The 27,540-nt window shown below is 46.3% G+C and overlaps 3 protein-coding genes across 8 annotated transcripts in view; 1 reads left to right on the top strand and 2 right to left on the bottom strand.

The window, feature by feature from the left end:
- The window catches only part of HERC3 (HECT and RLD domain containing E3 ubiquitin protein ligase 3), a 56,806-nt gene extending 41,594 nt beyond the window's left edge, over positions 1-15,212 (bottom strand). For 2 of the 4 annotated variants that reach the window (XM_079990751.1, XM_079990753.1), the window contains exons 1-2: positions 15,055-15,212; positions 855-1,119 (exon numbers count right to left, since the gene is read on the bottom strand). In XM_079990751.1, coding sequence (XP_079846877.1) covers positions 855-1,080 — 226 coding nt within the window. In that variant the 5' untranslated portion in view covers positions 1,081-1,119; positions 15,055-15,212. Of the gene's footprint in view, positions 1-854; positions 1,120-7,041; positions 7,171-15,054 lie in introns of those variants that run through there. The other 2 variants (XM_079990754.1, XM_079990752.1) reach the window with 2 other exon arrangements.
- A 966-nt stretch (positions 15,213-16,178) lies between these two features.
- The window catches only part of LOC307224187 (E3 ISG15--protein ligase HERC5-like), a 34,391-nt gene continuing 23,029 nt past the window's right edge, over positions 16,179-27,540 (bottom strand). For 2 of the 3 annotated variants that reach the window (XM_079990783.1, XM_079990782.1), the window contains exons 17-20: positions 23,221-23,364; positions 21,961-22,127; positions 21,195-21,261; positions 18,888-20,449 (exon numbers count right to left, since the gene is read on the bottom strand). In XM_079990783.1, the coding sequence (XP_079846909.1) occupies positions 20,159-20,449; positions 21,195-21,261; positions 21,961-22,127; positions 23,221-23,364 (669 nt within the window). In that variant the 3' untranslated portion in view covers positions 18,888-20,158. Of the gene's footprint in view, positions 17,019-18,125; positions 18,226-18,714; positions 20,450-21,194; positions 21,262-21,960; positions 22,128-23,220; positions 23,365-27,540 lie in introns of those variants that run through there. The other variant, XM_079990784.1, reaches the window with a different exon arrangement.
- Positions 25,318-27,534, top strand: PYURF (PIGY upstream open reading frame; the record flags this gene model as incomplete). The annotated part of the gene is made up of 2 exons (XM_079991271.1): positions 25,318-25,561; positions 27,393-27,534. The coding sequence occupies exons 1-2, from the start codon at positions 25,347-25,349 to the stop codon at positions 27,532-27,534; spliced, it is 357 nt and encodes a 118-aa protein (XP_079847397.1). The 5' UTR covers positions 25,318-25,346.

The following is a 27,540-nucleotide window of genomic DNA, read 5'->3' as shown; positions in this document are numbered from 1 at the left end:
AGCCACGGGAGCTCACCCCGTCGCAGGGATTCAAACCGCCAACCTTCTGATCGGCAAGTCTTAGGCTCTGTGGTTTAACCCACAGTGCCACCCACGTCCTAATATCAATATATGACGATGTCTGAAATAAAGATGGAACTATGTAGAGGCCAACAGCAGGGCTGGGCATCGTGATATATCACCAGGAAAACGTCGGAAATATACTGATATATCCTGGGATAGCTCAGTCAGTAGAGCATAAGACTCACTCTCAGCATTGTAGGTTTGAGCCCTACGTTGGGCAAAAGATTCCTGCACTGCAGGGGGGTTGGACTAGAAACCCCTCGTGGTCCCTTCCAACTCTTTAATTCCATGCTTCTGTGACGTCTGAAATAAGGATGAAGCTATGCAGAGGCATTGGCTGACTTCACGGTTTTCCCCACGCTGTGATATCTGCATAGCGCGCGCGCACACACACACACACACCATGATTCGCAATATATTGCCAGGTCAAAAATAATGAAAACCGATTATCACAATATGGACTTCAAACTGGTTTTGGATGATATGTCGGTATTATCACCCAGACCTACTGCTCAGCACCAGCATGTGGCCCCCAGGAGGTTACCCAGAATGGAACATGGCCCTGCCCTATATACCTCCAGGTTGGCGTCATTGCCAGACTGTACTCCTATTTCAATATAATTTCTAGGTCACCCTTCAGTATAAACCTCCCACGATGGGGTGCAATTAATAATAAAATGGAAGGAGTAGCATAGACAAGCCAAACCTGAACCCCAGTACCAGCTACCAGCAGAGCTATTTCATTAAATGTGAACAAGCACCTGGCTGCAGGTGCGGTGACACCACCTTACCTGGCTTGCTTCCTTCCCTCTCGTGGCCGAGTTGCCCTTTCCTGTTCAAGCCACATGTATACACTTCGCCATCCTCCAGCAGGAAGATAGAATGGTTCTCGCCACAAGCCACTTCCTTGACGCTCTTCTCGTGAATGAACCCGCTGCTCCGGGGCTCGGTGATTATTGCTTGCAGCACGTTACCTTCCCCAGGGTGTCCCAAAGACCAATATCCCCAACATAACATCTTCTCTTCTTTTAGCAAGTCATGTATCTTGGTTTTTTCCTGAGGGAGAAGAAGAAGGGAAACCAATCCATAAATCAGGAACCATCTACAGACCAGGGAAACAAGACCACAGGAAGTGATGCCGGCAAAAGGAGCCATTTCCTGTCCCACCATGCAAACAAAGGAACAGTAGTTCTTTTCTGCAGCTTCCATTCTTTGGAATAACTTTCCTAAAAGATGCCCAGCGGCAAACTATTTTTCTAACAGTTTCGATTTCATTTATTTAAACAATTTATATACTGCTAATATTTGGGATGGGGGAGCAGGCCTCTGGGCAGTTTATAATGTATCTTAAAACACCGATTAAAAATCAAATAATTTTTAATAATCCACAATCAAAAACCAAATTAGCAACCCAAAGGGCACCATGGTAAGCATTACACATGAAAAACAAGTATAATAATAATAATAATAAGAAGAAGAAGAAGAAGAAGAAGAAGAAGAAGAAGAAGAAGAAGAAGAAGAAGTTCCACGCTGCACCTTCAGAACTTGGTGTGATGGATCACGTGTCGCTAATACAACACACACACACCCCTTCCGTAAGTCAAAAACACAACACACAAACACCACCATGTTCAGTGGCGAGCGTTCTCTGAATGCAGCTTGCCAGCTGGCAGAGCAGCCACAGCAGCAAATAAAACTTTGACGCTCTTGTTCACTGGGACATTAATGCCAGAACAAATTTGTTTCTGTTGACAGTGCCTTCGTTATGTAAATTGACGGCTTGTTCCTTCCACAACTCTCTCTACATGGAAAGCACTTCATGTCCTCGTCGTTGTTCATGTTTCACTGCAGGTCAGCACCTGAACTTAAGGCAGATGCTCCTCATAACAACTGCACATCACCCCAGACCAACTGGGCTATTCCATGGGAAGCTGTCCGCCATGGCATAGCCAAGGAACCTGGAACAGGTGGGGTGGGAGACACTGTCAGCATCCAGATTCCAGTCTTCTGCATTCAAGGATGGCTCCCATGCAGAATGCTGTCTAGCAATTTACCGTATTTTTCGCTTTCTAGGACGCACCCGACCATAGGACGCACATTGTTTTAGAGGGGGAGAACAAGAAAAAAATAATTCTCCCCCTCTCTGCTCAGCGCCCCTTCAGCGAAGCGGCAGGAGAAACGGAGCCCCTTCCATTTCTCCTCCCGCTTCGCTGAAGGGGCGCTGTGCAGCTCTCCCTCTCTGCTGAAGCCAAGGAGCCTGCATTTGCTCCATAGGACGCACACACATTCCCCCTTAATTTTTGGAGGGGAAAAAGTGCGTCCTATAGAGCAAAAAATACGGTATATGCTGATGGGGAAGTAATGGCCACTGATAACAGTTATTTAACAGGGGAAGAAGAGGAAGGCTGGGCAAGCTATCAAAATCTGCAACGGCAGCTGCTGTAGTATAAGTAGAGGCTGTGACATGGGCAGTGACAGCCTGCATAGGGCAAGGTATGTAGGGCTGGACACTTTGAGCTGATCTGGAAAGAGTACGGTTTGCCATACTAAGTGAACAAGGTTCAGACACATGAGAAACCCATTCCACTTCTGCATTGTGGAGACCAAAAGCACTACCTCCATTTTCAAATGGCCAGTTTGTTGATTTGTCCAGACTAGGGAACTATGGATTGCTTTAACTACCGTTGATTCCAAAAAGCCAAAATCAGGAGCCACGATGTGTATGTTTGTTAGCTAAGATCAACCACAGTTTATCCCATTGGGACCAAACAAACTGTGGTTAGTTGCAAACGTAGGCAGGTTCTTCTGATTTCTTCCTTGCAGCCACAATAGAGGAGGGAGTACACAGGCCCATAGCTCATTTGTGTAGAGCTAAACAATGGTTTTACACCCAGTCTACACTATAATAGGGACACGGGTGGCGCTGTGGGTTAAACCAGAGAGCCTAAGACTTGCCAATCAGAAGGTTGGCGGTTTGAATCCCTGCGACAGGGTGAGCTCCCGTGGCTCGGTCCCAGCTCCTGCCAACCTAGCAGTTCAAAAGCACGTCAAAGTGCAAGTAGATAAATAGGTACCACTCCGGTGGGAAGGTAAACGGTGTTTCCATGTGCTGCTCTGGTTCGCCAGAAGCGGCTTAGTCCCTCAACTCAACCTTTTTTATTCGACCGTCAGTCAGAAAAAAATACAAATACATTTGTCAATACACAGTTAAAACATCCAGAAAACCTTTAGAGCTTAGCCAACACTAAAAAGGGCTAAACAGATAGCCCCATATCAATACAGTCAATTATCGTCTTGCAACACTTAAAGGCTAAAAAAAGAAATTTGGCCACCAAGAAAGGTATAGCTCTAGTAACATTATTCAGCAAGTGTAAAACCTGGTTTTCTCCGGGTAGGAAGCTAAGTTGACATAGGAGTAGGTCTATAAAATTTTGTCTAAGCTCTGCATAAGAAGGGCAAGTCAAGAGAATGTGTTCGGTGGACTCAACCACACCGATAGCACAATGACAGGTTCTCTGGGCGTATGGTACTCCCCTGTACCTTCCCCACAATATCGCAGAGTCAAGGACATTTAATCTAGCCGCTGTAAGAAGTCTGTGGTATTCCACATAGTGGATTTCTGCAAGGTAGGGGGCTGGTATGGTCCGATAAATCTGGTCCCCTAGGAACATCCCTGGTTTTACCTGGGCTATGTCCTCTTGTCTGGCAATATCACTCAGTCTCCGGGAGATCACATCTCTAGCTTGATTGTACGTCATGCTGGCCATGTGACCCGAAGCTGTACACCGGCTCCCTCGGCCAATAAAGCGAAATGAGCACCGCAACCCCAGAGTCAGTCACAACTGGACCTGATGGTCAGGGGTCCCTTTACCTTTACCTACACTATACTCCTTCTACATCAACCTTCAGCAATCTGGTGGCCTTCCTATGCTTTGGACTGGGGCTAATAGGAGTTGTAGTCCCAAACATCAGGAGAGCAATAGGTTGAAGGAGGCTGCCCTACATCATGTAACAGCTCCTTTCCTATGCTGAAACAGAAGAAGCATTCACTTTTGTTTCAGGACTCTAGCTCACTGTATTGAGGTTCCTCTTGTGCCAACAGCAACATCCCTGATCCTCTGTTCCATGGGCAGCACAACCGTAGGCTCTCGGTAAATTATTTCTTTAAAAAGCAAAGCAAATACTGAGATGTCCTTAAGATATGTCATTTCCTTGCAGTATTAATTCAATATCCAAACACTAGCAGCGAAGTCGGCAACTGGCAACCCCTAGGCCATATCAGGCCATGAGTGTGATGCTGCCTAACCCTAGAGCTGCAAGCCCCAAAGGGAAAACAGTGGGGATTAACAGCATCCACCCCATGGAACTTGGAAGCAAGTGATTTCCTTAAAAGGTCAGCCTGTGCTCAGGCAAAACTAGCTGCCGTACCTAACACTTTAAGGAGAATCATCTTAAATGCTTGGTAATTGCAGGGATGTAAAAAAATAAATACATCACCAGGTGCAAGTGAAATATTTATTTAGCCTTTTGCAGCCTTGGAGACCTGTTATTATAAATTTGTATACCACCCTTCAACTGCAAAACAAACCAATAACCCCACCTCGCCCCCAAATATTCAATAACTCAGGAACTCAGAAATGTTTTTTCCCCAGTTCTACGTATTTATCGAAAAACAATCTCAACCAATAAATAAATATTGCCCCTTATTACTAACCTAAGCAGGCAATCTATAAATCTCCCTGGTGTGAATGCTCAATGAATGAGTTCTCAGGAAGCAACTCCTATCCCTGTCTCTCAGCTATTTCTAATAAACCTCTGTGTGCATCTGACAGCTGAAGCTGACAGGGCACCTATATGCAAACAGTAATGCCACAAACATGTTGAGATTTGCCAAACTCTTTTAAGATTTGGAGAGCTCCACTCTTCTGCTGATAGCCGGCTCAAATGCATCCCATAAACTAGCCTCTGCTAAAGAATGAGGCATGGGAGGGGGGGGATGAAGAGGGGTCAAAGGATGCCTGTCTATGCACGGAGACGCCAGCAGAAGCACGTACAGCCAACACGCGCGGGCACGCGCAGCCAGCCACACACACACCCCAGCTAGCTTTGCAAGCCGATGGAAGGGGCACGTGCGCACGCGGGCACGTGTCTCTCCCTGCTTATAGTTCAGCCAGCCGGTTGCCTGGTGCCTCTGCGCCGGCTGCAGGATCCCTCAAAGCCAGCCGATCCACCACGAAAAGCAAACAGATAAAAGCGACGCCACCCTTCTTTCTCTTCCATTGCATTCGAGGCGTTCAGAATGGAGTTTAAAGCAATCGCCATCGTCGCTTCTTCCCCATGCAACCCCGACAAAAATACGCCGCGCCCACCACGTCTGAACATCTCCCACCCTCGGAAAAGCCACAGTTTTTTTTAAAGGTTTGAGCCTGGGGAAGACGATTTGCAAAAGTGCTTTACTGTATTCTCTTTTGCATGCTCCGAAGAGGCACCGGAATGAGCTCATCCGGAGCTACTGGAAATCGGCTGGTGGGAGGGAACAAGCGAGCACACCTTCTCGGTCCTACTGCGCGGAGGGTAACCGGGAAACAGGCGCGGGTCCACGACGGGGGATGGGGATTGTTATCACCGTCATCACCTCCACTCGCCACGCGCGCAAAGTCCCGGAAACTAGCCGCCACCCGGTCCAAATATCTCTCCCCGGGTGACGTGGAAAGCCCCGATTCCTGCTGCCCGGGTTTCTAGGATTTCTGCTTTCCAGTGAATGCAACTGCACATACGCCCGGTTTTTGCAATGACTTGCATCGCGGTGCAAGCGTTACTGAAATAGCGGTTTGACTGTCATTCCCACCTACTCCTCGATACACACACACAACACAGCACAGGCAGAGGGAATCTTCAGCAACCTTTCAAAATTATTTAAAGGCCAGCAAATAATTTAAGAAGCCATTTTTTAAAAATAAAAAGTCCGAGGGTAATAGCTGCTTTCCCAAGAGCTCTTTCTACAGCCAACCTGCGGGCATAATCCAGCGGGAAGTTCTCCTGCGCAGCAGCAGCCGAGATGCAAGGAGACAGCATATGGCTTGCGCAGGATTTTCCGGGTTTCCCCCGGCTACTGTTATTAGATCTCGTAGCTGCCTCCCATCCATCGGTGCCAGTGGCCGCGTAGAATAAAATGTCTTGCTGGAAAGGGGGAAGAAACAGTCTTGCACAGATGCGCATACGCAGCCAGCAATCTTTCTCCGCCCCATTGCACGGGAGGATCAAGCGCAGAAAGGGAGATTATTGGGGGTCCCGTGTAACAATACAGTGTGTGTGAGAGAGGGGGGAGGTTACCCTCATCTTCCAGTCTTCAAAACAACCCAATCCTAGGCACGCCTAACTCGGCAGCAGGACCCACTGGCTGCGCCCATGCCGTGCTTTATGGGCGTCTTAGAGCTACCTAGACGGATGTTGGACGAAGTGGGCCTTTGGCCTGATCCAGTAGCGGGGTGGGGTGCACTCTTCTTAATACGACTGACCCCTCCAGGTTAAGTGTGCGTATTGGATCGCGGGCTCAGAGTCAGGCTCTGTCACTCCAGGGCTGTGGAGTGCTAAATGAAATTATTATTCGTTCCACGTCTGGAGAAAGAGAGAAAGGCGGCAGCGAGGCCATTATCAACAGGAATCGGAAAGGAGTTGGGTTTGCTAGGAGGTTGCTGTGGGTCTCTCTATTCGTCGCCCCCCAACTGCAAGCCTATCACCCCCGTCTATACCCGGGAGGCAAAAGATCCCTTTGATCTAATGGGAGAGCCTGAATTGCACGACGCAGAGAGATCGGGAAGCTTGCAAAGCCTCCGCTATCCAAGCTGAGCGAAAGGGAGCTACCCCCCCCCCTTCCATAAAAAAGCCTGCAGCAACAACAACGAAAAGGAGGCGACAGCACAACAGGATCGCACGCAGCGCCCGCGGAACGCAAGGCAACGCCTTTGGAACGCTCACCGGCTCTTGGCTGCTGCTGCGCCCCGGGAGTCCCAGGTGCGGAGACGGAGGAGGCACCTCTGCACTCTGCTTCCTGCTGCGCGCTACAATAACAACGAAGTTTTGCTTCCTTCCTCCAGCAGAGAGAGCCAAGCGCCAGCCCCGCCTTTACGTGATTGACGTCTTGAGCCGCACCCAATGGGAAGCCGTGGAAGCTCCCGGGCTGAACCAATCGCTGCTTCCACCAGAGGCTGACATGGGGAAGGAGGGGTAGGTTGGGCCCAAAGTTCTAGTTGGGGGTGGGGGGGGGGAGAGGCGGCCTGACAGTTAACCCCAGAGGCGCTGGAGGAAAATGTGAAGTCCATATTGTGCTGGTGCAGCTGCACTGTGTATTTATTTCACAGAACCATAGAATTGTAGAGTTGGAAGGGACCCTGAGGATCATCCAGTCCAACTCCCTGCAGTGCAGGAATATGCAGCTGTATCCTATGGGGATCGAACCTGCAACCTTGGTGTTATCAGCACTGTTATGTCGTGAAGTTTCACCCTGGGCCAGCAGGGGGATACTGTATATAGTTTTCACTCAGGTCTGTAGATAGTTTTCACTCAGGTCCACGTCAGTTATTTTAGGCGGGAAACTCTAGGTTGTTGTTGCTACAATGTTGACAGCCGGCTGCCTATAAAAGCAGGCCGGCTGAGCTGTTTGCTAGTCAGTTCTGTCCAGCTTGCAAGTAAAGAGCTGCTCTGGAGAAATCGCTGTGTCGTCTGCTATGTTCACCCACAACTTAACAAGCACCATGTTCTAACCAACTGAGATATTTGTTTGCATTTATATCCCACTTTTTTGTTTGTTCTCCCCCTCATTTAATTCCCCACAACACCCCTGTAAGATAGGCTAGGCTGAGAGGCCAGCCCAGGGTCACTCAGTGAGCTTCGTGGCCAAGTAGGGAATTCGAACCCAGGTCTCCCAGGTCCTAGTCCAACACTCTTAACCACACCACACTGGCACCAAGCTAAACTAGGCAGCAGGAGGTTACTTAAAAGTGTGCAAATTTTATATTTAGATGGAAATATTTGACAGGTCAGAGGGCACTTCTCTCAGAGACCAGTCATAACTATTTAGTGTACAGAGGCACTGCTAAGCACTCAAAAGACTCAGGGGCCTGTGGCACCAATTTGCATATGCTAATTTTGTTAATGATTTTTACATTTATAGCACATTTTTCCTCCCAGAAGCTCAATGTGGCTCTCCCCACCCTCCCCAATTTTATCCTAACAATAACCCTGTGGGGTAGGTTAAGCTGAGAGTCTGTGACTGGCTCAAGTGAACTTCTGGGCTGAGTGGGGATTTGAACGTTGTTATCCCAGGTCCTAGTCCAACACACTCATCACCATAGCTGTCAACTTTTCCCTTTTCTTGCGAGGAATCTTATTCAGAGTAAGGGAATTTCCCTTTTAAAAAGGGAAACATTGGCAGCTATGCTCAGCACGACACCTCATATGTCCAGCTGCATATGTTGGTCCCAGAGCAAATTAAGAGGATAAGTGAGTGGCCAGCACAGTATGTGTACCAGCCCTGGAAGCAAAGTTAAAAATCATTTTTGGAATGAGGGCAGGTCATCCACAGCCCAGCCCTCTAACAATACCCCTAACAGAGACAGGCAGCAGGGAGCCTAATTGCATATAAGCTCCAAGGAGGTTGATAAATTGAAGTAGACAATGAACACCTTTATGTTCCTGCAAGTTACTTTGCTATACTGTATAAGCGGTGCCACAAAGAGCAACTTCTTATGAGAATTAATTTCCAGGTGAGTTTGAAATCCCAGTAACGTTAAATCTACCCCCAGGCCACATTCCAGCTAAATATTTTGGCAAGGAATGCTTTAAAAAACCAACAACCTATATTTTGAATTCGCTGTACTTGTTAACTGAATAAGAGAGATGCATTGATTAGAAGGAACAGTCTGTTCTTAAATGGCTCTTGCATTTTTATATTGCATTAGCAACACTCAGAAATGATGCACTGGATACTTGGGTAGCAAACCTATGCCCACTTCTCTGGTAGTTACTTCTGAGTAGGCATGTATAGGATTCCTCTGCTAATGATTTCTTGCAGGGCCCTTCGGTTGCTGGGTATTCTGTACAGAAGCATGGATGAAAATTTTAGCTTTGCATTTGAAGGAAAATATAAAGACCTGGAGTGTTTAGGCTGACATCCTTAGTATGCTTACTAGGAAGTAAAGCCCCATTGAACAAAGTGGGGCATACTTTTGAGTAAACATGCATAGATGCCTGCTAGAAAGCTGTAATCCTGTGCATATGCTTAACCCAGTAGAATTTAATTCTGAGGACAAAAGTTACAGGTTTGGGCTGCACAACACAAAATGATTGCAAAATGCACTTATCGTTCTGATGTACAATGATGTGGCAGATGTGCAATGTCGTTTTGAGCCCGGGGTTCAGCTTGACAACAAACAAATGAATCAGAAGAGAGCCCTTCAGGCGCAGGGGAAGAGCTGGAGGCAAGCGCTCTTGAGTTAATTGGAGGGGAACGCCAGGCATGACTCACTGGCTCAAGGAAGGGCATGAATACATGGCTGCACTTATTTTTAAATGTACTTTAAATGTATGGTACAAAGTCCATTTCTTAGGGAAAGGTCAGAGCTTTGCATGCAGAAATATCATTGGCCTCTCCAGGTAGGGCTTGGAGACACCCATCTTCAAGCTGAAGTGATAGCGCATGCCTAGGCAAACCAAGGCCTAATCGCCTTCAAAATCTGGCCCGTGGACGGTCTGGGAATCAGTGTGTATTTACATGACTAGAATGTGTGCTTTTATTTAAAATGCATCTCTGGGTTATTTGTGGGGCATAGGAATTTGTTCATTTTTATTTTTATTTTCCAAAATATAGTCCGGCCCCCCCACAAGGTCTGAGGGACAGTGGACCAGCCCCCTGCTGAAAAAGTTTGCTGGCCCCTGTGATAGCGGGTGTGAGACTGGGCTGTAAAGGATTAGAAAAACACCTTTTTGTGCAAACAAATCAGGATGCATAGTCTATTAACCTGGAGGAGCTTTTCTGAGCCAGGATTATCTAGAAATTACTGTGTTCTTTTGTGAAATTTTCTTATTTCTTGCTTTTATTGAACTTAAAGACAGGCAATCCTGTACCCACATGTTCCTGGGACTAAGCCCCATCGAACATCTGAGTAGATATGTGTGGGATTACACTGTAAATCAACTTTTAATTGAACCGTGGCGTGTACTTTTCCTAAACCACAGGCTGTGCGGCATTTGCGTGCCTAGCCATTTTGATTCCATGCTACTTAACTTGTGATGATTTGGTAACTATTCACTTGCTCAGCAAATCCCATTGCTCCAGAGTTCTTCCTGCTTCCAAGTCAGGGAACTGAAGGAGGTGCTGAAAGTGCTGTACGGTACGATACAAAGACTGTGCCTGGCTAACCTTTCCAGAAAGGTGGGACTTGAATGCCGCTTTGGAAGAAGCTCAGCCGAACAAAAAAGCAAAAATGGGGCCAGTGATTTTTCTGGGACGGGATCCAGAAAAGAGGGCTTGTCTCTGGTAAATATCAACAGCTGAAGAGTAGTTTGCACCTGAAATGCACAGATTTCCTCTGCATTGATTCTCCTACAGTGAAATATCTACCGTTCATTTGTTTTGCACTAGGCAGAATGTATTAGTGAAGGCAGAGATTAAGCCGTTCCAAAACCATTTAAGAAGAAAAGAGTCGCAGGCTTTTCAATTTGCTTGCAAAGAGGCAGTTCTTACAGGAACTGGGATTATCGAGGGAAGGTTTTAATGGCCTATAAAGTCTCTCCCCACCCCCCACCCATCAGCTTTATCTCCTATAGGCCAGTTGCATTGCAACAGACTAGGAGAAGGAAACGATCTTAACCTGTAAATAGACCTATAATCATTTAAGCTCTGATAGCAAAAACTTCAAAGAGCCTCCTGGCACCTTGAAGACCAGCAGATTTATTATGGCATAAGCTTTCGGTGGACAATAGAGTCCACTCTGCCAGATGTAGGAAGCGTTTTCCTCAGTTGGCACTTGTATGTGTGTGTGTGTGTGTGTGTGTGTGTGTGACAAGGGATGCGAAAGGCAATTTGCTTAAAGCTAGATGCAGGCAAACAGAGCGTTGTGACTGTTCACAACAGAAGCAATAGGAGATTTAAGGGATTGCAAGACCATCTCGGCAGTCATGCACCCTTGCCACTGGTGCATGTATGGAGAGCCTTTTCACATGTACACTGTTGGCAGAAGTAGCTCATTCAATCATTTGGAGGGGGGAGGATGTGTCTGAACATGAACACACACCAACAAGCACCCTGTTTTTGCTAAGTTGTCAGGGGCATGGCTCAACAGCAGCTCATCTGCTTTGAATGCAGACAGTCCTCGGTTCAGTCCCTGGCAGGTAGAGCTGGGAGAGGCTCGTGGTTTAGGCAGGGTCTGGATGTTGCTGGTTCATGAGAAAGATACAAGAGGATGATATTCCTTATGGCATGGGTAGGCAAACTAAGGTCCGGGAGCCGGAGCCGGCCCAATCGCCTTCTAAATCCAGCCCATGGACGGTCTGGGAATCAGCATGTTTTTACATGAGTAGAATGTGTCCTTTTATTTATAATTCATATCTGGGTTCTTTGTGGGGCCTGCCTGGTGTTTTTACATGAGAAGAATGTGTCCTTTTATTTAAAACACATCTCTGGGTTATTTGTGGGACATAGGAATTCATTCATATATTTTTTTTTTCAAAATACAGTCATACCTCTGGTTGAAGTAGCTTCGTTCGGGTTGCACTCTGCGGCGACCCGGAAGTAATGGAACGCATTACTTCTGGGTTTTGCTGCTTACGCATGTGCAGACACTCAAAATGATGTCACGCACATGCGCGAAAGTGGCGAATCACGACCCGCAGATGCGCGGACGTGGGTTGCGCTCGCTTCAGGATGTGAACGGGGCTCCGGAACGGATCCCGTTTGCATCCAGAGGTACCACCGTATAGTCCAGCCCCCCACAAGGTCTGAGGGACGGTGGACTGGCCCCCTGCTGAAAAAGTTTGCTGACCCCTGCCCTATGGCTCATTAGAGGATCCGAGACCTTTGCAAGGCTCCTTGTATGCTGATAAGGATCAAGACTGTGTCAATCCATGGGAGTAGCGGGGGGGGGGGGGGGCAGCTGCCCCCTGCAAAATAAATAAAAATCAATCAGAAGAACTAACTGAGGTTCTGCCCCCCCCAACAAAAGCCTCCTCCCCCCACATGGATTGACATGTGTCAATCCCCCCAAACTATTGAAAATAAATAAAACACCTGTTTTACCGGTATATGCCCTGGCAGTCTACCAATACAGAACAGAACTTTAGTGAGAAAAAGGAATAAGCCCCATTGAACTTCTGAGTTGCTACGCATATGATAGGATTGCACTGTCAATCAGCTTTTAATGGAACCGTGGAGTGGGCAAGCTCGCATTAACAAAAAGCAAAAATGTGGCCAGTTGTGTCACAGCACAACTGGCTCTCGGCCACTGAATACAGCTGACATCAGAGCAGCCATGATGGGTTAAAATAATGGAGAAGTCAGCTCTGTGGAAGCTGAAGTGATAGTCGTTATGAGACTGTGGCACCTGGGCTGAAAGGGACAAGAAAAACGTTGCTTTATGCAAAACAAATCCAAATGCATTCTCAATAAACAGGTTGTCTAGAGAGGAGCCTTTGGTATCTGAGCAAGAATTAGCTTGAAATTACTGTTGACTTTTATGCATATTTTTTTTCTTATTTCCCCCACTTTCTTTTATTGATCTTCAAGCCAGATCGGCACTGGCTGAGTGCTCATAAGCATGCACAGGATAACTTCCTTTCCATTTTGAATCAGATGAAGCACGCTGAGGAAAGGAAAATGCTCATAACGTTCCGACATAATGTGGACAGGCTGTCATGAAAGATAAACATTCTATCGGAACACATCAGAGATCCCGATGTTAACATTCGGGGAGCAACATCTGTCTCATCCTAGTTGCCGACAGCTACAGTCTGGCACTACAGTGGCACCTCAGGTTAAGTACTTAACTTTCTGACAGTAAAGGCTGTTTGACAGTGGAACGGACTCCCTCAGGAGGAGGTGGGTTCTCCTTCAGTGGTGGGTTTCAAACAAAAGCTTAGATAATAATAATAAATTTTATTTATACCCCGCCCTCCCTGGCCAGAGCCGGGCTCAGGGCAGCTAACACCAATAATAAAATCACAGTAAAAACATAATAGGGGGGAAAGAGATGGAGGGGAAAAAAACCAATTTAAAATACAGGTTAAAATGCAATTTAAAATGCAGCCTCATTTTAAAATAGCTGATAAATCAAGGCCATAAGGGGAGGGAAACATAAGGGTCAGACTGAGTCCAAACCAAAGGCCAGGCGGAACAGCTGTCTTGCAGGACCTGCGGAAAGATGTCAAATCCCGCAGGGCCCTAGTCTCTTGTGACAGAGCGTTCCACCACGTCAGGGCCAGTGCTAAAAAGGCCCTGGCCCTAGTTGAAACCAATCTAACCTCCTTGAGGCTCGGGATCTCCAAAGTGTTGTTATTTGTGGACCTTAAGGTCCTCCGCGGGGTGTACCAGGAGAGGCGGTCCCGTAGGTACGTGCGTCCTAGGGCGCATAGGGCTTTAAAGGTCAAAACCAGCACCTTAAACCTGACCCTGTACTCCACCAGGAGCCAGTGCAGTTGGTAAAGCACTGGATTAATGTGATTCCCGCAGCAAGGACCCCGTAAGGAGCCTCGCCGCAGCATTCTGCACCCGCTGGAGTTTCTGGGTCAGCTTCAAGAGCAGCCCAGCATAGAGCGAGTTACAATAATCAAGCCTGGAGGTGACCGATGCATGGATCACTGTGGCCAAATCAGGGCGAGAAAGGTAAGGGACCAACTGCTTAATACGGTGGAGATGGGAAAATGGCCATCTGTCAGGGATTCTTTAGCCAGGGGCTGGAGTAGAGGACCCTTGGGAAGGTTTTCCGTAGGATGATGGAATGGAAGAGAAGCTGAACAAAGTGTCTCCCACCGAGTTCGGTGGTGCTCCTTCCTAAATAACTGTGCTATCCTAACCATGTCTACTCAGAAGCCCTGTTGAATTCATTGGGGCTTGCTCCCAGCTAAATAGGGCTACGATTGTAGAGTATCTATAAAGCCGCATCCCTACAGCCCAATACTAGGTAAGTACTTGAAAGTAATACCCACCAGGTTCAGTGGGGCTTGTTCCCAAACATAGGACTGCAGACTTGTTGACAAAAGATACCTACATGGTATGTAGAAACAGTACATTAGTCTCAGGTACAGGTCATATAACCACGTAAGATTTCGAATAGAGGGTGGAGACCGCCTCTTTTGCTACCCCTAAATGTATCCTTTATAGACGCACACTAAGTTATTTCTTCACTGTGCTGTTCACCAAGGATGCAAAATCTGTGGTTTTCCTGATGTTGTTGGACTACAAATCGAGTTTTCCCTATTGGCCATCCTAGCCGGGACTGATGGATGTTGGAGTCCATCACATCACAGGTAATTTCTTGGGCGGCTCCCCATCTGCAGAATACTCCCCCCAGAGGCATGCCTGATGCCATAATTACATCTCTTTAGGCGGCAGGTGAAAACATCCCTCTTTACCCCAGGCCTTTGGCCAGTAAGTAATATATGGCCTGTTAAAGCTGGGTGAGGGAGCCCTATTATTATGATTATTTTATTATTCTGTTTATTATTTTGCTTATTATTGGTATTTTTATTATGCTCCATAAAACGTGTTCTTAATGTTGTACAGCACCTGGCAAACTTTTGATAAACGGTGGCATTTAAATTGAATAAATAAATAAATAAATAAAAATTAAATGTCTGGAGTGTCACAGGTTCCCAAGCTGTGCCCTATGCCTTTTCCCAACGTACCAGTATGTTTGCTGGAGAAATACCAGGTGACGTAGAAATCACCTATTAAATGCCCTTGCCCTTCTGTTTTCTTAAAACCTGTGCTGCCCATACCTGAACACAAGATGATGCATGCTGGCCATGCTCAAGATGACATGGTGACTTCTCATTCAGGTGTTTCCCCCGAATTCTAGCCAAGCCACCAGCCTCACAGAGGCCAGGGTTTCATTCTGCCGCTTGCAAGCAAAGGAAGGCTAAGCCAATGAGTTCATAAAGGCTTGCAGCAGCTGTTGCCGATTTAGTGACCTCATAGATCTCTGCCTTTGACTCAGCAACACGGGGCAGTGCCTGTCTACACCCAGGGTAGCTAACCTGTTGCCCTCACGGTACATCTGGAATTTAACTCTCAGTCCTCTACATCAGGGTTTCCCAAACTTGGGTCTCCAAGCTGCTTTTGGACTATAATTCTCATCATCCTTGATGGTCCTGCTAGTTAGAGATGATAGTAGTGTCCAGAATTGGACACAATACAGTGGTACCTTGGTTTACAACCATAATCTGTTCTGGAGGTCCGGTTGTAAACCAAAACAGGTTCTAACCCAAGGCGCGCTTTCGCCAATGGCGCCTCCCCCCCAAAATGGGTTGTAATAAAAAAAAATGGGTTGTAATCCAAAAAAAGGGAACACACTTCCGGGTTTGACATGGTTGTAATCCAAAACAGTTGTATTCCAAAGCAGTTGTAAACCAAGGTACCACTGTACAGTGGTACCTCAGGTTAAGTATTTAATTCGTTCCGGAGGTCCGTTCTTAACCTGATACTGTTCTTAACCTGAAGCACCACTTTAGCTAATGGGGCCTGCGGCTGCTGCCGCGCCACCGGAGCACGATTTCTGTTCTTATCCTGAAGCAAAGTTCTTAACCTGAAGCACTATTTCTGGGTTAGTGGAGTCTGTAACCTGAAGCATATGTAACCTGAAGCGTATGTAACCCGAGGTACCACTGTATTCCAGTCTTCACCAAGTACACATAAGACTAGTTTGCTGAACCAAACCAATGGCCCACCTAATCCAACATCCTCCTCTCTCAGTGGCCAACCAGATGCCTGAGGGAAACCAGCTAGCATAAGATGAGCCCAAATGCCCTCTTCCCTCTTGCCAGCAATTAGGATCTGAAGCAAAGGTAGAGCAAAGCCAATACATTCCATTGCGTTCCACATAAAAGCAGACTCGGAGTGCATCTTCGACTTGCATGAAAATATAGTTTATTTATAACTTTTTCAAGGATCACAGGGTAGCGAACATGGCCCCCTTCAGCTTCTATCCTCACAACAACCCTGTGTGGTAGGTCAGGCGACAAATAGAGTGACTGGCTCAAGGTCACCCAGTGAGCTAGGTGGAAATGCAACTTGGGTTCTGGTCCATCTCCAATGCCTACCAATTTGTCTCCAAGCCCAATTCAAAGGGCGGCTTCTGACTTCCAAGCCCTTCTGTGGCTGAGGAGCCCAATACTTCTATGACCACCTCTCCTCATATTGGACCCGTCAGCTTTTGATGCCCTTCTCTAGATGATCCCTACAAGAGACGTTCAGAGGGTGACAACAAGGAAATATGCCTTTTATGTGCTGACACCCCACCCCCCAAAAATTATGGAATGCTCTCCCTGGTGCCAATACATTTTCAGCACAGACTTCCATTGGCTGTGGGAAGCGATTCATAAACTTAATAAAAACTGAACTCTGCACTCTGCTGGACTGTTTCAGTGACCGCTATCTCTTGGATGGAAAGAGCTGCTTCAGCAAATTGTGGGGAACGACAGCAGTTTCGAGGTGGGGTGCAGAGGACAGCGAAATTACATCCAGGCTTTTTAAGAGAGGCCAAATTTTTCATCGTTCTCTAGAGCGACAAGGAGCATATTCTGGAGAACATCCCTGTTGCTGTATCTAGGAAGATGCAAGACTCGGGAGCAAGTGGAGGCCTCAGGATACCACAGGTCTGGATCTTCTTTTCTCAAATCTGCAATAGTGACTGTGAATCGTTCCATTCCTTGAGCTGGGAAGCAGTCGGTCCCTGTGAGAAAAGCTGGAAGAGATGGTAGAAATTAAACAACACATAGCCAGAACGTATCTTAGCAAATAACGATGATGACCCAACCCTGTGGAAATACAGTGGTACCTTGGGTTAAGAACTTAATTCGTTCTGGAGGTCCATTCTTAACTTGAAACTCTTCTTAACCTGAGGTACCACTTTAGCTAATGGGGCCTCCCACTGCCGCTGCGCCGCAGTTGCTGTTCTCATCCTGAAGCAAAGTTCTTAACCTGAGGTACTATTTCTGGGTTAGCGGAGTCTGTAACCTGAAGTGTCTGTAACCCAAGGTACCACCGTGTGTGTGTGTGTGTGTGTGTGTGTGTGTGTATGTGTATATATATATAAATTGTCCAGTGGCACCTTAGAGACCAACTAAGTCTGTTCTCGGTATGAGCTTTCGTGTGCATGCACACTTCTTCAGATACACTGAAATGGAAGTCACCAGATCTTTATATATAATGAGAGGGTGGGGACAAGTTACTGTATTTATAGATTGTTCTTGTATTTAAATGAAAACCAATAAAAATTATTTGGTTTTATAAAAACAACAACAACAAAGTGTATACAGACAGCCCCCCCATTTAGGCATGTTCAATATGTGCACGACTGCACACACATGCATCGCGCCAAACCTGAAAGTGACTCCAAAAGTCAGACAAAAAAAGGGGTGGAACGAGGGCAGAATGGGGCATTTGCAGGCTTTTTCAAGGGTGTTTCAAAAACAGTATACGTGATTTCACAGACACACGCTGTGCCTCAGAATGTAACCTCCACGTAATTAAGGAGTTGCTTGTATTCAATTCTGACCAAACTAAGCCTTCTAGTGCAAAATATACAACAGGAGACTTAGTTTGGACAGAATCGAATACACACTTCCAGAGTTAACGCTAAACACATTATTACATCTGGCAAATGAGCCACCATAGCCACTAATGGGCCGCGAAAAACTGTGTCCCAGGCTTTTTTTTTAGACCCATGTACTATATGAAACCAAATCTGGTGCAGTATTTGCCAGATGTGAAATATATTGCCATCATTTTCTCCTATTCTAATATCAAACAAATGATTCATTTTGACTTTTTAAAAGAAATACGTTATTACAGAGGAAATTCTTCTTCTTTTCTTCAGGAAGAGCATGAAACACAGCCCAAAAATCCTTAATTGTTTCATCCGACCTTTCATAACCATGGTACTGCGCATTCTGTCATAGGAAATAAAAATAGCCCTGCCGTTAATCCTTCAGTATCTCTTTACATAAATCAACATTTGTTGCCCAACATAATTCCGCGAGCTATTTCAGTCCCTCTTATGACTTTGTGCAGGGAATCTGAGGGCTGCTCCACACATTCACTTTATTTTGTCTTTTTAAATATTTAGTTACTTTATATATTTCTTCATATTTCACCCAAAGTCTCTTAAGCTGTTTCTAAATCCCAGCCAAATGAATCAATGTAAAAAATACAATACAATACAAATTCTACATTCACAATTGGACAATACTACTGCTACAACTAAGAATAAAAAATTCCACAATTTCAGTAAAATAATTAATACCTCTAAACAATGTACATAAGTAAAATTATGCAGAACCACAAAAACAAATTATAACAGTGTCAGGGCATCCCAATCCCTTTCCTATAGCATATTTCATCCAGTAGTCAATTGAGCCCTGGGTAAATTTATGTTTTACCTTTTCTAGCTGTTCCCAGTCGTATTCTGTATGTCCAAGGAGAACAACACGGAGCTCAGCAGGAAGAAATAGTTTCCAAATTTCATTTGGGCAGCCTGTTTTAAATCCACGCACAAAGTCCCCAAACTTCTTTTCTACTGAAGTACTGAACATGTAGTTCACGTAAGCATCAACGTATTCTTTCCTGGAAACAGATTAACGCGGTTCATTTATTTACTATATTTATAGCCTGATTTTCTGTGAAGGACCCAAAGTGGTCTATACATACAGATGTAAAAGTACAGAAATAAACTCACCAGTTCATGAAACACATAAGCAGTGTAACTTGAGTTTTTAACTTTTGAAGAGAGTACTTTTAGAGAGTCTGCAGAAAGCAACTGTGCCTATACTATCTGGTGAGATCAGCTCTCGGCTCAAACCTAAGCATGTCTACTCAGAACTAAGTCCCACTGAACTCAATGGTGCCAACCTCAGATAAGCTGGCATAGAACAGCAGCTGAAGAGACTGAGCTGGGAATTGCAAAGTCCCTTGTTTGAATTGTGCCTTTGCTGTTAAACTACTGGGTGTCCTTGGGGAAACCACTCTCTCAGCTTCCCATAAATCAGAGGAGATAATACTGACCCGAGTTTAGAGGGTTGTTGCCAAGAATACAGAAGGCAATTTATGTGAGTTGGGGTAGGCACCTGGAAAAATTATATAAGTGCTAAGTATTATTATTGCTACAACCATGTCACCTGTTTGTTGGAATGCCAGATGGGGGCATTTCAAGTCTTCATGCCCCCTTCCCCTAAAAACGTGTGTGAAGTTTGAAAGTCTTGAAAAGTTTCCATCTAAGATTTGCTCATGGCTTCCTCAGCCTTTTCTCCTCTAGCAGCCATCCTGGAGCCAGTGAAACCATGGGCAATTTGTAACAGTGGGTTACAATAAGAATGCATGTGTATCACCCATATGATCCAACACCCATGATTATTATGTTTTTCCATATGTATGGCCCTAGGACCTTGACCTATGCTTTTTCTCCTCTGGCAAAGGAACCAGGTACCATCTCTGGAGCTTTTCAAGCTCAAAGGGGCCACAGAGGACAGCAAAATCTCACAACAACATTACCTAGCATTTTTAGCAGAAAGGTGATTTAAACCCCAGGACTAAACATGGTTGCTTTTCCCCTCGCCCAACCAAAGATCCGAGTTAGCCACTGACTTTGCTGAAACAAAGCTTTGACCCCTGAAAGGTATCTAAGAGCATTTATGTTGTTGTATTGTGTTTTGGCATTGACAAATGTCTGGTTTCCAGTTACGGGGGAGCATTGGCGGAAAGGAAAGAGGGGTGCTTAACCAGTCCCGAGCTCGCCAATTCTCTTCTGCAAATCCCCCAAGACAGCTGGCAGCCAGTCTCCCTAGTGATTTTGGAGGGGTGGAAGGAAACATTCCAGCAGGAGCATTTTCAGAGGGGGAAAATCAACGAAGAAGGGAAGGGTTGAGCAACACCCCCCCCCCCAAGATTAATTCTAGCCACCTCCAGATAACCCTCCATTAGCATTATAAGGGAAATACAGGACTGAGAACCCAGAGCTTTCATTGCAACATATAGTTCTGTCCAAATATAACTGATTAAAAACAGGGTGGGGTGGAGAGGACTTAACAAATCTTGCCTGTTACACTTGGTAACCGGAATGTTAGCACCATTTTCTTTCAATTCAATGTCAACAATGGATCCATCATGTTCTTCTGTTATCTAAAAAGGGATGCAACAAACAAACGTGTGTCGTTAAACGATTCCGTTCTTTTATTTTGAAAGCTGGGTGCTGTGTAAAGGCATGTAAGCAGTTTGTAGGACTGCCTTCTCCTGCACTGGGTTGCTTGGGAATGAAGGTCACCTTCTGAGATGTGGCAAATGAAAGGAGGGCTTTGTTTGTGGTGGCACCCTCATTCTGGAATTCCATGCCCAAGCATCTCAGGACCATTGTTATTGTCTTTTAGGCAGAAGATGTGGCAACATGCAACCCTTGGGCTAATCTAGTAATGGGAAAGGGGGTGACAAGAGATAGAAAAGGGGGTAGGAGAAATAGAGAAAATGGGGTAGCCACCCAACTTTTGGCTCAGGTACAACCCCCAATAGATTACGAGATTACGACACTCAATAGCAAAACGCTCCTTCACCCCACTTTAGACTCCCAATATTCTAGTGATCTGAGCTTTTAATTGACACCCGCAACCTTTATCCTGTAAAGTTGGGTTTCATAAAAAGTGTTCTACCATTCTGTTTCAGTACCGTTAGATTACAAGTACTTTTACTGTTATGATTTGTAATGTTTATTGCATGGTTTGTATGTTTCAGAGTGGGAAAGTAGGGTCGATTTTGTTGTTGTTGTTAATGGATGAAAAAAACTATCCGTTCAGCCACAAAAAAAGAAATGTGCTTGCCCGCATGTGCATGGGAGAAACATAGGGATTGTTAGAAGATTATCAACATCTCTTACTGTGAAATCCAGCATCATGTTTTCAATGACATCTTCATAATCTTCATCCAAGACTGCCTGAAGATTACTAATGGGTAAAAGAGAAAAGGGGAAATACAATGGTTCCAATCCTAAATGTATTTGCTGACATATACTCCGACTGATTTGAAGGGAATTTTTAGCACAGTCCTAACCATCCCGCCTCAAACGTCCTGTTGAATTTACCCTCCAAAGGAAATGGGGTTCGGATTGCAGCCCTCCAAATAAGCGAGTTTAAAACTGTAGTTGTAGTCTTTGCCCCACTATGCAAAAAGGATTTCAACATACAGTCATACCTCGGGATAAATACGCTTCAGGTTGAGCACATTCAGGTTGCGCTCCACGGCGACCCGGAAGTAACGGAGCACGTTACTTCCGGGTTTCGCCGCTTGCACATGCGCAGTCAAAATGACATCATGCGCGGAAGCGACTAAACACGACCCGTGCACATGCTGTCACTTCTTACGTTATATTCAGGATGCGAACGGGGCTCCGGAATGGATCCCGTTCGCATCCCGAGGTATCACTGTATAAGGTCTATCTAACCTAAGAGTGATTAACCCATGTTCCTCCTGATGCGAATGGTCAGTCCTGGCCACTGGTCATACTGGCTGGGCTGGAGTCCAACTACCTCTGAAGAAACACAGGTTAGTCACCCCTGGAGTAAACCCTGCAATTCGGATAATGAAACAAGGAAGGGTACTTCTTCACAATGCGATTTCACATGGACATGCAGAATATTCCATACCTTCCTACTACAGGAGAGAGCTCTTTTAAATCTTCCAGAGTTGGCTGAATGTTTGCCATCTTCTTGAACAGAGCAAGGGGAAAAGGGAAAGCAGCTATCTTCATATTATAGAGAGCTATCCCAAACAGCTTCCCGATTAGAAAATATATGTCTTCCTGCGCTGGTACCTAATTTGGAAAAAAAATAATATGCATGTATTGGAAAATGCAGGTCAGAGATGTGGTACCTATATTCCCCCCCCCCCAGATGGTGTGGGGGCTCCAAATCCCATTCGCCCCATCTAACATGGCCAATAGTTGAGGATGATGAGACTTGACTTGCATCCCTGGAACTAGATGCCACTGAGAAGTAGCTATGGAAGCAGCTGGGCTCATAATATCGGGGGGGGGGGGGAGAATCCGGCCCAATAGCCTTCTATATCCAGCCCGCGGATGGTCCAGGAATCAGAGTGTTTTTACATGAGTAGAATGTGTCCTTTTATTTAAAATGCATCTCTGGGTTATTTTTGGGGCCTGCCTGGTGTTTTTACATGAGTAGAATGTGTGATTTTATTTAAATTGCATTTCTGGGTTATTTGTGGGGCATAGGAATTCGTTCATCCCCCCCCCCCAAATATAGTCCGTCTGTCCCCCCAAAGTTCTGAGGGACAGTGGACCGGCCCCCTGGTGAAAAAGTTTGCTGGCCCCTGGGCTAGGTGATAAACTGCAGTTCAGAAAAGAAAAGAAAAGTAGACTTAGGAAGCCAATTGCAGTATAAGAGAAGCATTATTCTTTCCGCCATGTGATGGCCTGAAAAGTGGTAGCAAATTCAGGAGGGATACATCTCTCAAGGGACGCAGGTGGCGCTGTGGGTTAAACCACAGAGCTCAGGACTTGCCAATCAGAAGGTCGGTGGTTCGAATCCCCGCGATGGGGTGAACTCCCATTGCTCGGTCCCAGCTCCTGCCAACCTAGCAGTTTGGAAGCACATCAAAGTGCAAGTAGATAAATTTACATCTCTCAAAGGCTATTGTCTATCTTAGCTAAATGGAAGCTCCGCTGACAGGGGCAGTATATCTCTAAGTACCAGATGTAGGAACAAATAACAAGGAATGGCTATTGCCTTCAAGCCCTACTCGTGAGGCCCCAGAGGCATCTGCACAGCCGTTGTTGGAAACACAGTTCTGGAACAGATGGGCCTTGAGATCTGATCCTGCAGAAAAACTCTACATTGGGGATGCAACATAAATTAAGCACATCATGGAAACGCAACCATACCTACCTGGTGGGAGAACCAAATCAGATGTGATTCTTCAAAGTGCCTGAATATCTGTTCTTCTGGAGCACAAAGGTCCCTACTGATGATGCTGAAGAACTCCTGGGATGGCCCACCATCATCAATCCCTGGTTCATCTACAAAACGTACCTGGAGGGGGGCAGAGCCAGAAAATTATTTATATGCAATTTGTAGGAGTGGTTCTCTTACAAAGACTGAATGTGGGCAGTGTTTCTTTGTCAAATTCAAGTAGCACTAACAGCTTTATGTGGTCCATCACAATTAGATCCTCTTTTGTTTATTGTCTTACACTCACACATATACCTCTCAAGGCAATGTACAAGATGCAATAAACCAGTAAATAAAAAACCCCACTGAAAACACAGAAAACAGCATTTTAAAAATAATACATAGAAGACATCCATTGCAGAAACCCATTCATCCAGCTGTGAAAGCTCACCTGGGCAAAAATTATTCAATTTCTTCTTCCAACTCTACAATTCTGGGAAGTGCAGAAAGTGGGAATCTGTTGAATCTCAGGGCAGAAACACTAGAAGCCTGGGCTACTGAAAGCTTTGGAATTGCAAGAGAAGCTCCCCCATAGACTGCAGTGACCTACTGGGTATGCAAGGGATAAGGTGTGCGTAAATAATCTGGTCCTGACCTGTACAGGACCTTCTGCGTTTGGGTGAACATCCTTGAACTTCACCTGGCAGCCTGAACAAATCCCGTGAGCAAGGTGTTATACGTTGGCAGTCATCTGCCTGCACAGCCATCATAGCCGCCATGTTCCGCAGCAGCTGTGGCCTTCAATCCAACCTCAAGGGTAGCTGCACAGAGTGTCTTGCAGAGTAACCCAACTTTGAGGTGACCAATACATGGACAATGGTGGTCCAGCTTTCTCAATCCAGGAATGGCTGCAGCCATCTTAGCAAAATAACTTGGTAAAAACTTTTTTTTTTTACCAATTAGCTGCGCCTCCTGTGACAGAGTGGGGTGCAAGAGCACTGCGCAGAAGTAAAATTGTCGTGACTCCCCTTAAGCCAGCCGAAATCGGAAGAGGCTTGACTGATTTCAGGAATGCGGAAAGCATGGCTCCAAAAATTCCCATAATCCAAACCAATGACCTTGCAAGCTATGGCTGATGTGAATTGGGATCCAACCACATCTGGAGGGACACTACTTCCCCATCCATGGATTAAATCGATTTTGCATAAACTGTGCTATCTGATAGTACAAAGGTTTACTCAGAATAAGCCCACTCATATCAGAAGGACTTGCTCCCATGTAAAGCTGCAATCCTTGCCTGCAGCTACTCACGTATTAAGGATCTGAGCCTATGTTTGTTTACCCAGAAATAATAAGTCCCCCTCTCTTCATTCATTTTGAAGTATGGTTGCAATGCCCTGCACATCTGGGAGAAAGTCCCATTTAAATCAGTGGGGCAAACTTTGGAAGGAACATGCCTAGGATCTGCCACGTTTATGCACAGGATTGCAGCGGCGGAGCCCCAGTCGAATGCATGCATGTTTACTCAGAAGTTCCAGGGGGTTCCAAGAGGCTTCCTGAAAAGCAACCCCGCAATGGGATTTGCAGCCACGATCCCCTGCGTGCATCTTACTCCAAGTCAACGAAGCTTCCTTGCAAGTAAATGCACAAATCCAGCAGCCACGATCCCCTGCGTGCATCTTACTCCAAGTCAACGAAGCTTCCTTGCAAGTAAACTCACAAATGCAACAGCCACGATCCCCTGCGTGCATCTTACTCCAAGTCAACGAAGCTTCCTTGAAAGTAAACGCACAAATGCAGCAGCCACGATCCCTGCGTGCATCTTACTCCAAGTCAACGAAGCTTCCTTGAAAGTAAATGCACAAATGCCCAGCGCTTTACTCTGAAGCACGTCCTCTACAAAAGTTTCCACAGCTTACTACCGTGCCGCGTATGCAGTCCTTCAGCACCACCTAGCAGCTGAGCGATCGACTACGAGGAACCTACTACGCAGACTCCCTCTCTCCCCCTATGTAAACAGCAGCAGCAGCGATCGCCTGACCCAGGAAACGATCCTGCCCAAGCCGGATTCCCTTCCTGGCTGGCCTCGGCGCTGCAGAGACGGAAGGGCGCAGCTGCAGATCATGCAAGCCCTGCCCGGGCTCCGGCTCCTGACTCGGCTTCCGCGCTGGGAGCAGGCGGCGAGAGCGGCACCGGCGAGAGCAGCGGCCCGGCGCGCGCGGTGCTCCGCGGCCGAGAGCGAGGACAAGGCGGGCGGCGCCCAAGAACAGCAGCGCCCGCCCTTCGACCCTGGCCTGCTGGAGATCCTCGCGTGCCCCTTGTCCAAGAAGCCGCTCAGGTTAGCCGGCTGCCCTTGCCTTGATTTCTACACCTTTGCAAAGGCCTTTGTCATTCTGCTTCCAGACGTTCTTGCAACCCGGGTCCCACGCTTACATTTTAAACCCTTCTCCGCTTGCGTCCTTCCCTTTCCGAATGTGCCTTCCACCTTGCCCTCGCCTCCTTTTATTGCTTTCTTATTTATTAGACTTAATAGGCCGCCCTTCATCGGTTTCTGCAAAAAGTCCTGTTTCTTGGTATAAATTTCTGGCGCGCCTTTGGCTTAATGCAAATGCAATGCAATGCGCGGTTAGCATATGGCACTTTAGAAAGGTCGTGGCGTTTCACAGACGCCATCTTGCTGCAAGTCCTTACAACAGCCCTGTAGGGTAGGTAGGCCAGCGTTATCATCTCCATATTGCAGGTGGAGAACTGGGGCCAAGAGAGAATAGTTTTTCTAAGGCCAGGAGCTTCTCAGGAATTCCTTTAGGACAAGATCAGTAAACGGAAGGGTAAGGTTTCCTGAGAGGTAACTTAAGTCTCTGCAGTGTGACACCACGTGATGGTGACATGCCTATTCTAGAACATTCGGTTGGCGCATGGCAACAGGGAGGCCCAACTGATCGGACCTGCATCTTTCTGAAAGTGCAGCAAACCTGCTCCCACCCCCATATTGTTGGGGGAGGAGCCTTCAGCAAATGCACCAATGCGGAAAATGTTCTTATAAGGTGTGAAATTGAAAGCCGCTGGCTTACCAAACATGATAACCATAACATATCGGAATAATAAGTTACCCATCATGCGTTCTTTCTACAGTATTAGCATTTGCCATTATTATCTGTTTTTAGGAGGGACGTGGGTGGCGCTGTGGTCTACACCACAGAGTCTAGGACTTGCCAATCAGAAGGTCAACGGTTCGAATCCCCGTGACGGGGTGAGCTCCTGTTGCTCGGTCCCTGCTCCTGCCAACCTAGCAGTTCACGAAGGGCAAGTAGATAAATAGGTACTGCTCCGCCGGAAAGGTAAACGGCGTTTCCGTGCACTGCTCTGGCTCGCCAGAAGTGGCTTAGTCATGCTGGCCACATGACCCGGAAGCTGTACGCCGGCTCCCTCTGCCAATAAAGCAAGATGAGCACCGCAAGCCCAGAGTCGGCCACGACTGGACCTAATGGTCAGGGGTCCCTTTACCTTTACCTTTATCAGTTTTTAGGCACCAGGCAAAAATGTTTTTATTCACCTAAGCTTTGGGACCTTAATTTTCTGGTTATATTTTAGTGGGATGGAGTGTCGGATCATTCTCACATCTATATCTATACAGTGGTGCCTCGCAAGACGAAAAGAATCCGTTCCGCGATTCTCTTCGTCTAGCGGTTTTTTCGTCTTGCGAAGCAAGCCCATTGACAGCTTAGCGGATTAGCGCTATTAGCGGTCTAGCGGCTTTTAGCGATCAGCTGTTAAGCGGCTTATCAGCGGAACAGCTGATAAGCGGCTTAGCGGCTTAGGAAAGGGGGGGAAGCGGGGAAAAACCCGTGGGAACTCGCAAGATTTTTTCGTCTTGCGAAGCAACCCCATAGAGAAATTCATTTAGCGAAGCGCCTCCAAAACGGAAAACCCTTTCGTCTAGCGGGTTTTCCGTCTTACAAAGCGTTCGTCTTGCGGGGCACCACTGTATATATGTCTGTCTATCTATCTAGATAGATAGATATAGATATAGAATTGGTGGGCATTTTAGGTTGTTTTTACTCGTTTTTAGTTTTGGTTTTAAGTTCGCCTTTCTGTAAATAATAATAATATACTTTACACCAGTGAAAGCAGTAAGTCTGACCTATGCAGTGTTTGCTTATATTTACTAGGTATGAAGAATCCACCAATGAACTAATTAACGAAGAACTGGGTATTGCCTACCCCATCACTGATGGCATTCCTAATATGATACCCCAGGCTGCAAGGATGATTGGGAAAGAGAAGCAGGAAGAGGAGCCTGGGCAGACCTAGACGATT

The sequence above is a fragment of the Podarcis cretensis genome, assembly GCF_951804945.1.
Source record: "Podarcis cretensis genome assembly, chromosome: 9".
In the NCBI taxonomy this organism is placed as follows: domain Eukaryota; kingdom Metazoa; phylum Chordata; class Lepidosauria; order Squamata; family Lacertidae; genus Podarcis; species Podarcis cretensis.
The sequence above is the reverse complement of the archived record's forward strand: the minus strand, read 5'-3'. Positions and strand labels throughout refer to the sequence as shown.